Raw genomic sequence first — 11,595 nt, 5'->3', positions numbered from 1 at the left:
TGCCCCAGCGCGCCCCATGCTCCCCGTGCACCCCTGCGTGCTCCAGCGCGCCAGCGTGCGGACAGTTCAGGCACCACATGACACATGACACAAAGAGCCACGTAGTGGCATACTGTAATTTACCGACAACCGATTAGTTTTTCTCGTACATTCAGGTCTCGTTCATTTCGCTGATTTGAGTTTAGAATTCGAGTTTTGCTACAGTAAAAAGCTTTCAGAAACAGTCATATTTAACTTTTTTATTACAGTAAAAAATTCTCACATAAAATTACATCTTAACTCAAATTACAAACTCGAATCAACGAAGTGAACGGACCCTGAGATGATGACCGTCTTCGAAAGCATCATAACACGTGGCGACATCTGCAGAAGTTCAGAAAAGCTGTTGGACAAACGGCTCCAAGCTTTCGTCCTCTCTACCTTCCCCAGTCCACATCAATCCAGCCGTTAGATTAGATTCCCAACCAACCCTAACCCTACCTCGAGTTAAACTTAACCGCAATTCTATCATGGTTAACCATTTTACCCAATTTACTCCTAACACTCCACTTAATTACGATATGCCCTTCCCCTCTCCATGCTATAAATCCCCCGTTGGAGACTCGTTAGGTTTGCCAAACCAATCCCCCAGGGGGGCCCTTTAGGGAAATCGAATAACTCCAAAGCGCCTCTTCTCTTCTTTTCCTCACTTTCTCTCTCCTCTTTCTTTGTTCTCTCTCTTCAATGGCGGCTTCATCTTCCTCAAGAAGAAGAACCAGATCGAGCGGACCAGTTCTGCGATCTCTCTCGCCCTGTGGGAGGTTTTACTCGCAGCCATCGAATTCTTCCATCTCGTCTTCGTCTTCGGGTTTTGCGTCCTCTACGAGTTCAAGCTTTTATTCCAAGGCTTCAACCTTCTTCGGCCATCAAGAAGACCACCACTATGAGAGCCACCGACCGGCGTCGCCGACTCGCGTCAATCTTTGCCCCTCCGCTCCCCGTTCGCAGTCCGTACGATTCTCCATCGATCACCGTTCGATCTCTCCCAATCGATCCATCACCGTGTCGAAACAAAGGCCGATCTCGATGACCAAAAGGACCTGTATGTGCTCTCCGACCACGCATCCTGGATCGTTCCGGTGTAGCCTTCACAAGAACGTGAGCAGCGGAGGGAGTCACAATGCGGCGTCGTATCCTTCAAACCGTCTGAACATGCGCAGATCGGCGATGACGAACTCGCTGGTTCGGATCGGCGGCGTGGAAGGCGAGTGGGTGAAGAGAGCGCTGACGGCTCTGATCCGGCCTTCTTCGCACCAGCAGAGGAGGAGATCGGCGTTCCAGCCGACGCGAAGCCGCCTCTCGGTGATGTCCAAGGCAGACGACCTCTGATTCGGTTACTTTATTTTCACAGGTTGGTCATTTTCAGGTCATATATCGTTTTCTGAACTCAGATTCCGGCAGAGATGTCAGAATCCGGCGTGTATTTACTGAGTTGAATTTGCAATGGAGTGTGCTGTGCCGTGGAGTTTTCACCGGAACGCGAGCGATGCCGTTCCTTCGTTGGAATCTGAGGCGGAGACTTCGTCGGCTCTGGCGATCTCGAGCTCCACCATTAACGGAGACCGAGTCGTTCAGGAGAGTTTTGTACTTGGAGATCTCAAAATCGTTGAATTTTTTTTTTGCGACAGGACTGAAGTACTGATAGAACAAAAACTCCCCTTTGTACATATGATTTGCTTATAAGCACATTTTCGGGTCATAAATCTTTCACTAGCAAAAGCAAAATACTAAGAATCAAAATCGACAACAATTCTGGGATTAATATAATATCAGGACTGAGGACTTAAAACTCTTAAATCAGAACTTGGTAAAGCTCAGAAATCAAATCAGATGCGTAAACTGTTCAATTCACCGGCGTTTGAGGCATTTGGTAGATCGTGTCGTTCGTTTACGTTGACGGATCCGTTGGCCGTTACCATTTATCGCTGTTCCTTTGCGTGTGCCGTTGATTCCGCCGTTCTTGTTTACGGGTTTGTATGTTCGAGGTATTCCTTTCCCTTAATTATTTATTTATAAGTATCATTTTCTTTGACGTATTCTTTCTTATTTTTGTTATATATTTCTTATGTATTCTTTGTTTATTTTGTTTTCCTTTGTATTTATATTATTTTCTAACTTTGTTTTAGTTTTTTTGGTTGCTCTGTAACAGGTGGTGGGCCGTGAGGCGGTTGTAAATTAAGTGGGACATTAGAAGCTTTCTTATGGAAAGAAATAAAAAAATTAAAATATCGGGACATTGGACTTTTTTTTCTTTCTAATTTTATAAAATATGAAAATTGAAAATGGACATAGGATCTCCCCTTCCCAGACCGCGAAACTTCTCTAATGTCGACGTGGTTCCGTGATACTGACAGTGAATTCGGACCTTAAACAAAATGAGGCGGAAAAAAAAAATAAAAACGGTAGAAAATAGATACATGAAAAGTTTAAAGAATCATATAGGTCAATTTTTAATTATAAAAATTAATAGGTCATAATTTATTAAGTTATGATTCATAATCGGATAAATTAGGGATAAATTTAAGTTATGATTCATAACAGATAAATTAGGAATAAATTTATTAAGTTATGATTTATAGTCAAATAAATTATGAATAAAAATTGTGATAAGATAAGTTATGGATAAAAATAATAATTTAATCTATTTATTAAATTTAATTGATTTATTAATTTATGTAAATTATTAACTAATTAATTTTAATTTATCTTAAATCTTAACATATTTATTACTTTCTCTAAAAAAAAAAAAACTCAAGAAAAACTAATGGAAGCATGGAATATATTTTCCTAAATCGCGAACCAGTGGAAAATCAATACCAATAAAGGAAAGATAATTCTTTTTTTGAATTCATAAAGGAAGGAGAATTCAAAAGTGACAGCCTGGCAAAATGAAAATAAAATATGGCAGGGTATATAACTGATGCCCATCTTGAAAGAAAGGCATTTCCATGGGGCACGATTTCTTTATACTTTTCTTTAAGAAAAGATAGAAAAGAAAAAGGGAGAAGAAAGCAATGTTTGACTCAGTTTGAGCTTCGGAGTTGTTGGGCGGTGGCAATGGGGCACAACACGCTATATATTTTGTGGTTTTGTTTATTTTATTAATTTAAATTTTATTATAATAAAAAAATTTTAAAAACAGTTATATTAAATTTTTTTTTACGATAAAATTTTTTTATATAAAATTATATCTCAATTTAAATTAAAAATACATATGAGTAAACCGACCCTGTATTTCTTGTACCAAACGCAATGTATATCTCGCATGGTCCTTAGATGCACGAAAAGCCAAGAGCCAAATAATTTAGAGCCATGTACTATATAACGTAACGCATAAAGTGGACTGCTATCCAAAAAAAAAAAAAATTGTAAAGTGGACACAATTGCTAGCCTTTGCCCATCCAGGCGGCACTGATATGGGCCATTGATTTATTGGATTTTGGGAGGGATGACAAATTGGAGAATTTGGGAGTTTGAGGAGACGTTTATTTTTTATTTTCGTTTTTAATTTTAAATCATGATTTATGATTTTTTACAGTATTTTTTTCTTATAAAAAATACACATAAAATAAAAATAATTTTAAATTATAATTTTGAATACACAGATTAAACGTCCTCTCAGATTTCCTCGTATGTGAAAGAAGAAGAAAACAGAAGGAGAAAAAAAAGAAAAAAACTTGACATGGCCATGGGCACAACATGCGCGCTCAACTGGACCCATTCATTCAGTCAATTGCGAATTTGTGACAGCTCAAAGTCATGGCTCCCGCATCAAACTGTAGACTAGAAGTACATGACCACTTTATTAAAATTGGGAGCTTAGGCTTTAAAGGGGCCCTGCCATCCAAGATGCAAAGTGAGTTTCGTTTCATAGCGATTAGGGACTGAGCTTTTGGACAGCTTCCACGAGAGCGAGTAGGTCCGCGTATAGTTTTTGAGTAGGTCTGCTCGTAGGCTTGCTATCCGATGCTAGATTAGTTTTTTTCCCGAGCCTTCCTTTTTAATAGGTGATTTATGAGATTAATATATCAGTAGTTTTGATTTTTTTTCTGTTAAATATGTATAAAATTATGTAAAAATTAAAAGATATATAAATTTAACTGTTGAATTTAGAATTTTTTATTATTAAATATGTATAAAATTAAGTAAAAATTAAAAAATATATAAATTTAACGGTTAAAAAATCTAATTTATCGATACACCTGCTAGAGAATCTCTCTTGAAAATATAAACTACAATAATTCTCTATTTTTAATCGTTAGATATAATATCTCATTAGATTAAAAAAATTAACCGCTTCATAATTCAAACAAAAAATTAGAAGAATTTTGTAGTAATACACGTGTATTTATAAAGAAAAATTGTGTGATAGGATATGAAAAATTATCATACTAGTGAGAAAGAATATAACTATTAGATTTTAAAAAAAAAAATGGTTAATAATTATTCTTTTCTTTTATAATTTGACTGAATTATTCTAAAGAAATCAGGAAATGTATGTCTCTTAATTCACATTTTTTTTTTGTTTTTTCCCCTTATTTTAGAATTCTTTGCAATTGCTTCTTAAATTGATATTAAGGGAAAAAATGAGTACACAAGTCTTGTAATATTTACCAAAAGGTATAATCTTCATTGCTTTATTGACTTGGGGCATTCCCCTGGATTTTCAATAAAAAAAAAGGAATGAACTTCATTCTTAGGCTCTTTACACATATAGCCAAATTTAAATCGTAAATAGTAGAGTTTAAATATAACAAAATTTAGAACAAATTTTGATATCATTAAAATAAAATCTGATTTTTATTATGATAATTACTATATTATTTTCACTATTTTTGTAATATTCTAAAAATTTTGTTAAATTTTATCTCAATGGATAAAATTGTGCAATTGTATTCGGGGACCTTGTTGTCATGTTTTGGGTGGAGAAAATTACATAATTTATTTTCTGAATTTTTACCCATCATTTTTAATTAATACACTTTTATTAGTATAGTTATTTGACTAAAAAAATTATTGATTAAGAATAAATTATATAAAAATCTTGACCCATACATTTTTAAAAAGTATTTGTCTTATTTTCCTTTATAGGGTAAAGAAAATTACAGAATTTATCTTTAAGAGTATATAAATCTAAATTTTTACCTTTAATTCTTAATAAATATATTTTTATTAATATAATTATTTAACTAAAAAAATTATAAATAAAAAATAAAAGATAAAAATTTTAATTCATATACTTTTAAAAAGTATTTGTGAAGATTATGCTCGTGGGTATCGTTTAGGGGTATAAATCGGCCGGGTAGGGTAGGGTTGAGCTGAAAAATTGAGCATACCTGACCAGTGCGGGTTGAAAAAATTTTAGGTCGCGACACTCTCTTAAGTCTACAAACCCACAACTTTTCGGGTGATCTCGGGTAGGGTCGAGTTACTCGGGTTGGTGATCTCAAGGACCACATGATCACTTTTTAGTCAATTAATCTGTGCTTGTTACAGAAGAAATCATTATCAAACAAAACATGTCTTTCCTTCAAGAAGGGGTCTAAATGCAAGGTGAACAATAAAAACACTCACTTTGAAATCAAACACTTCCAATATAAATAAAGAATGTCCTAATTCAACAACTATGACATACAAGCATTTTTTACACAAACCGTGAATCCAAAACATAAATAAGTTAACAGTTTAAATGCATAAAGTCCATAAACTTATGAAAGTAAGAATTTGAAGTGTTGGACATTGTTTTACCTACTTTGAACATGTTCGGCCGGGTAGGGTTACCTCGGGTTCATGTAACCCCACTCCGCGCCCCATCTGCGCAGTGCGGATTAGGCATAATTAAAACTGAAAATTAAATAGAAAATTAGAAACCTGTGATTTTTGAGTAGGGTCGGCTCGGCTCGGCTTAGTTCGTCGGGTTCAGAGTGATTTCTTACGGTCCTAGTATCGTTGTGGCCCAAGTACTTTTGATGTGAACCTGTCCGAGGGCTACTTTAAAATAGAGCCTTAAATCATCCGAATAGCCTATAGGACAAGTCTACCATGTGCTTATATTTATTTGTACGCTACTTTAAACTGTGTGTATATGTGCAAGATTCTATAAAAAATATTATTTAAATAGGAATATGTATGAGAAAAATTATTTAAATAGAAAATTAGAGAAAAATATATTTAACTATGAGGGTCAATTTGGAAAAAAAAAATGTTTAATAGGGTCAAAAGATAAAAATAAAAGCAATTTTTTTTAAAAAAAAAATAACATTTTCGGCAAAATGTGGAAGCGGAATCCGTTTCTACGGATTTTATATATTAATAGACATAAATAGATTTTTCAATTAAAAAACTGAATTTTTTCAAGTTTGTAAAAAAAAAAATGCAAAAACATGATTCTTGCTATTTTCTAAGATTTTATTTTTTAAATAGAAAACAGACTAATACATTGCTGAACAAGAGTGAAAGTTTTCATTAGGACAAATTTGAGAATCTTCTCATTAACTCACCTCATTAATTTTCTATTATATTAATTTAAATTTATAATTCAAATTTTTTATTTCTCTAAACAAATTTAAATTTTATTTTTTATTATAATATTTTCTCTCACATATATTCACTTTTTAATTTAATTGAGAAAAGAACCAAAGAACCGGAATAATTGATATATATCACTTTTCCAAAGGGCATTCCCGTTTGTACCGCAAAAACAAATTGAGTAAATTTAGACTTTGGGCTGCATATGGGCTTTACTTGTTGGGCTAGAAAAGCATACAAGGCCTTGGTTTCTTGTAGCGAGATGCGGCTTTGCGCCGACCGCGTGAGATAACCAATCCAGTAAATCCATAATGACGGGGCGCTTTCTAAAACGACGTCGTCCGTTCACCAAACGGAAACTTTCGCCACTTCATTCCCCAATTTCCACGGTAAACTCTTCAATCCAATAATCGTTTATTAATGTCGTTCGAACTCTCTCTGTTATTTTCGGCAACACCAAAATCTCGCGATGTCCCGGTTACCTTCCTTTAGAAGATCCACGCCGTCCATCCGCCGAATCGCCTCGATCCAAGGGCTCCAGTTCCGTCAATTCCACGCCCCGTCGTCGCCATCTCCGATCAGCCACTCGAGCTTTGAATCTACCAAGCGCGGAAACCCTGCTCTCGGATCTTTCCTCAAATGGATTTCTGGAATTGGAGTGGGTTCAGGCCTAGGGATTCTGTTCTGGTCTTCTTCTTCTTCTTCGTCAACCGATTCTGAGTCGGCTTTCTTCAATAGGCCAATCCTGTCGTTCGCCGACGGATCGCCGGCGAGCTCCGAAGCTGCGGTGCAGGATCGGCGATCGCGTTCATTGTTTAACAAGCTGTCTCTGCCTGAGAATAGCCCTAAGTTTCTTCTCTTTGGAGGCAGGTCTTCGTTTTTTTAAGTTTTCATCTTGCAAAGTAAATCGGATATGGAAAGTGAATTACTGGTTTTTCTTGTTGTGAATGCAGATGCTTATAGGAGGAAGGTTTTCTTCAACTATGAGAAGCGGATAAGGTTGCGAAGTCCTCCTGAGAAGGTATTTTCTTCTTAATGATACGAGCATTCCGATATTAGCCTCGTTACACCATCTCCACCGCTATAATTGATGTGTCAATTAATAATTTAGGTAAAAAATACTCTCCAATACAATGCTATTTAGTGTGATAAATTTTTTATATGTTATGTTTTTTGGCAAATTTCCCACCAAATACATGAAAAATTTGACATTTAATTGCTATTGATTGAAATATTTATTTTTTCATGTAATTATTACAATTTTTGTATTTTTAATTATTTTAAAAATACAATTTTACTTTTACAACTTTCAAAACTTAATGATTATGGAAAAAATAAATTTAGCATTTCAAATAGCATTATGCATTGAAGTAAAAATGAAAAAAACATACCATATCACATCGATGCTAAATATACAATTCGTTAGCATTTGCATTGGAGATCGTCTTAGTTATAGCTTTGGTTAATCAACAATATACTCGCCTTAAAGTGTTGATAATATGATTGTGTTTCATAGATGCCTTTTTTAGTGGAGTTCGTTGTTTCCTAGGAATTCAATAGTTTTTGTGCCTTTACATGTGATGCTGAAAAATTTGCCACTTTCTGTCTTTTATCATCTATACGTTTTGTAATTCATTCCAATGTATGTAATTTAGCTTGTTATGTACTATCTTCTTCTTGTCGTTTTTCTGACAATGGTATGAGCTCTTCATATGTATAGTTTGCATCTGAGAATACGAAAACCTGTAAATGCAGTTAAGTTGATGAAGAATTTTGAGGTTTGATAATGTTTTATACATGCTTAAATGCTAATCTCCTTTATCATCTTTTACCAAAGGTTTTTGAGTACTTTGCATCAGTTCGTACGGTAGAAGGAGAACTACTAATGAAACCAGCCGATCTTATGCGGGCGGTCTTTCCTGTTTTCCCTCCATCTGAATCCCATCTTGTCAGAGATGGGTATCTGATAGGGGAAAGGAGTCCTGGTGACTTACATTGTGAGCCTTCAGAATTATTTATGTTATTTGATGTAGATAATGATGGACACATATCTTTTAAAGAGTGAGTTTTGTTATCATTATCATATTTTGTGATATTAAATGGCGGGTGGTAATATAAGTTCTAATGTGTAATTTGTCTCACAGGTATATTTTTTTTGTAACACTACTCAGCATTCCAGAATCAAGCTTTTCTGTGGCTTTCAAAATGTTTGACATTGACAATAACGGGTTGGTTCTCATTAACTTTGAAAAGGGACTTTATATAAAATAAAAATATCCAGTATAAGTGTTATAGTTGAAGTATGTTCATTCAATGCAAATGCGAGTTAAATAGTCACTTGCCCACCATGGCTGCATCAAAAGTCAATTCTTATGGCAAAGTTTAGTAGCTTCAGAGCTTGCAAAATGATCATCTTCTTGTTTCATTGACACCATATAATGCCACTTCTTTTCTGTCTCCAAAATGAGAAAAATCCTAACTTAACTGTAAACCAGTAGGTTAAGGTAGACTAAAATGGTGGTAGGCATTGCTGAACTAGTAGTTGATACTTATAGATCGTAGGATTTAGTGTATTCTAACATATTTTCATTAATGTTAAAGACCTTCACTTTTCTACGGGTGATGACTTGATCATATATATCCATTTACAGAGAAATAGATAAAGAAGAATTCAAAAAAGTGATGGCTTTGATGCGAGCACAGCACAGGCAGGGAGCTCACCACAGAGATGGGCTTCGGATTGGGCTAAAAGTCAACGGTTCAGTTGACAATGGAGGCCTTGTAGAGTACTTTTTTGGTGAAGATGGAAGGGAATGCCTGAAACTTGATAAGTTCGTCAAATTTATGAGAGATTTGCATGATGAAGTATGCTGCCCCCTCCTCCCTTTCCCTAAACTTTAAATGTTTGAAATCTTTTTCAGTTTCATTGTTCATTTCATCTTTATAGAGTGTTTCTTACACACACACGCACACTATGATTATACATCTGCCACAAAGTATCAAAAAATGTATTGGTTCTTCCAAGCATATTTCTTATATGATATTTGAATAGCTGGTGTTAAAGATTTAGGCATTGTTGGATCTGCGTAAGTGGTAATTTTGGCTGCTGTAGGATCGAGATGAGAGTAAAAGCTTGTATTGTATAGATGATGCAGCATTTATGATAACCTGTAAAGAAAACTGAATTTGTAAGTGGTTCTAGCAAATTCCGGACTGAAAAGAAAGCCATTAGAGTCTGGTCAAGCTGAGAGAAGCCACTAAAATCAGGTCAGATGGTGTTGAAAAATTAAAGCATCCTTATATATGGGAATTGCCAGTAATTAATTTTGATCAATTCCTTTCATCTGCCTTCATGAAGACTTGAAGGCATGTTTGGGTTCTTAATGGACATGTCCATTTAAACTTTATCAATCCTGTGTTGTTTTAATTTGTGAGTTATGAATGATGTGGGATGTGCCATCTTTTCCCCCTCTCCCCCTTTGCTCTTTACTCTAGCAAATTATCTCATATCATCTCGTATTTGAGCGCATAATTGTATCTTGTAGATACTGAGATTGGAGTTTGCCCATTATGACTACAAATTGCGGGGAACTATATTGGCTAAGGACTTTGCATTATCCATGGTTGCTTCTGCCGACATGAGTCATTTAAGCAAGTTGCTTGATCGGGTTGAGAAAATGAACAGTGAGCCACATCTTAAAGACTTGCGCATTACATTGGAGGAGTTCAAAAGCTTTGCAGAGCTTCGCAAAAAGTTGCAACCATTTTCTTTAGCTTTATTCAGTTATGGAGAAGTAAATGGTTTGTTGACACGAGAAGACTTGCAACGAGCTGCTTCCCATGTAGGACTCCTAACCTTTTTTCGCTTCTTCATGTTGAGTGTCGACTCATTGATGGACTCTCACGTTCTCAAAGAGTTCTTTCATTTTCTTTAGAACTTTATTCGAATTTTTGGGGGTTTTATAGTCCTTAATCAATACCGAAATCTTAAATCCTACCTCAAATTAATTTCTGTTCTTTATTGCAAATGTATTCTACACTCATTTTCTGATTGTCTGGGAAATTACTGATTGATTATCACATACAAGATTTTGCTAACCTTGATCTCCTCATCTTATCTGTAAATGTGCTATCAGGTTTGTGGCATTGATCTCAGTAGGAATGTGGTCGAAATCATTTTCCACCTGTTCGATGCAAACCGCGACGGAAGTCTAAGCTTGGATGAATTTGTCAGAGTTTTACACAGAAGGGAAAGGGACATAGCTCAGCCCGTGGAGTCGGGACTCATGGGATTTTTATTTTGTTGCGGGAACTGCAGTCATAATAATTCCTCTTCTGCATCTTTGCGTCCTTAATTAGATGTGCCGTGGTGCGTTATTTGACACTCTACTAGAATGCATATGATAGATGAGAAATATTCTGAAATTGGTGTAAAGCTGAAAATGCTCTGTATAGGTAGTATTAGATCTAACTACGAATAATGAACCCGTTTAGTTTATTGATTTGAGTTGAGATGTGATTTTATATGAGAGTTTTTTACTGTAATAAAAACTATTTCTGATAACTTTTTACTATAGTAAAATTTGAATTGGTAAAGTGAATGGTCAATAAAATTTCATCATCCAAGTCAATTTATCAAAGTTTATTTGCCTGCTGACGAGGGATTAGTATCTCTAGACTTTAATTGCAATTATTGTCGTATAATGCCAACGCCATTGTTGAACAATAATCGCCGGAACAAATATATATATATATATATATTTTCTCCCGAGAGTCTTTGGTATTAATAACAAACAATGTTAACTAGACAGTCTAGACTTTTAGCCTGACCACCTTAGACAAGGGTTATTTTAGTTTGTTTAGTTATTCGAATTGAAACGTGATTTTATGTAAAAAAAATTTTATTGTAATAAAAAAATTAAATGTGATTGTTTATGAGAATTTTTTTTATTATAATACAATTTAAATTATAAACTCAAATCGGTGAAATGAATGAGACTTTTATAATCAGTGTCACTATTACAATTC

The 11,595-nt window shown here is 34.9% G+C and overlaps 2 protein-coding genes across 2 annotated transcripts; both read left to right on the top strand.

The window, feature by feature from the left end:
• The first annotated feature begins 604 nt into the window (after positions 1–604).
• On the top strand, positions 605–1,738 carry LOC21391887. Its single transcript, XM_010101563.2, has one exon. It carries the CDS (start codon positions 724–726, stop codon positions 1,366–1,368), a length of 645 nt encoding a protein of 214 aa, XP_010099865.1. The 5' UTR covers positions 605–723; the 3' UTR covers positions 1,369–1,738.
• A 5,203-nt stretch (positions 1,739–6,941) lies between these two features.
• LOC21391886 (calcium uptake protein, mitochondrial) lies at positions 6,942–11,112 on the top strand. Its single transcript, XM_024167834.1, has 7 exons — positions 6,942–7,433; positions 7,521–7,588; positions 8,405–8,628; positions 8,712–8,795; positions 9,219–9,432; positions 10,113–10,409; positions 10,704–11,112. The coding sequence occupies exons 1-7, from the start codon at positions 7,037–7,039 to the stop codon at positions 10,920–10,922; spliced, it is 1,503 nt and encodes a 500-aa protein (XP_024023602.1). The 5' UTR covers positions 6,942–7,036; the 3' UTR covers positions 10,923–11,112.
• Positions 11,113–11,595: the final 483 nt, after the last annotated feature.

This window comes from Morus notabilis, unplaced genomic scaffold (assembly GCF_000414095.1).
Source record: "Morus notabilis unplaced genomic scaffold, ASM41409v2 Scaffold1028, whole genome shotgun sequence".
Taxonomy (NCBI): domain Eukaryota; kingdom Viridiplantae; phylum Streptophyta; class Magnoliopsida; order Rosales; family Moraceae; genus Morus; species Morus notabilis.
This window is presented reverse-complemented; position numbering and strand designations above follow the sequence as displayed.

Bases quoted from the DNA above. Each gene is read 5' to 3' on its own strand.
- LOC21391887 (XM_010101563.2), top strand. From the start codon at position 724: ATGGCGGCTTCATCTTCCTCAAGAAGAAGAACCAGATCGAGCGGACCA.
- LOC21391886 (XM_024167834.1), top strand. From the start codon at position 7,037: ATGTCCCGGTTACCTTCCTTTAGAAGATCCACGCCGTCCATCCGCCGA. The intron at 8,796-9,218 runs GTTGGTTCTCAT...ATCCATTTACAG, and splicing joins TTTGACATTGACAATAACGG to AGAAATAGATAAAGAAGAAT. The intron at 9,433-10,112 runs GTATGCTGCCCC...TGTATCTTGTAG, and splicing joins TGAGAGATTTGCATGATGAA to ATACTGAGATTGGAGTTTGC.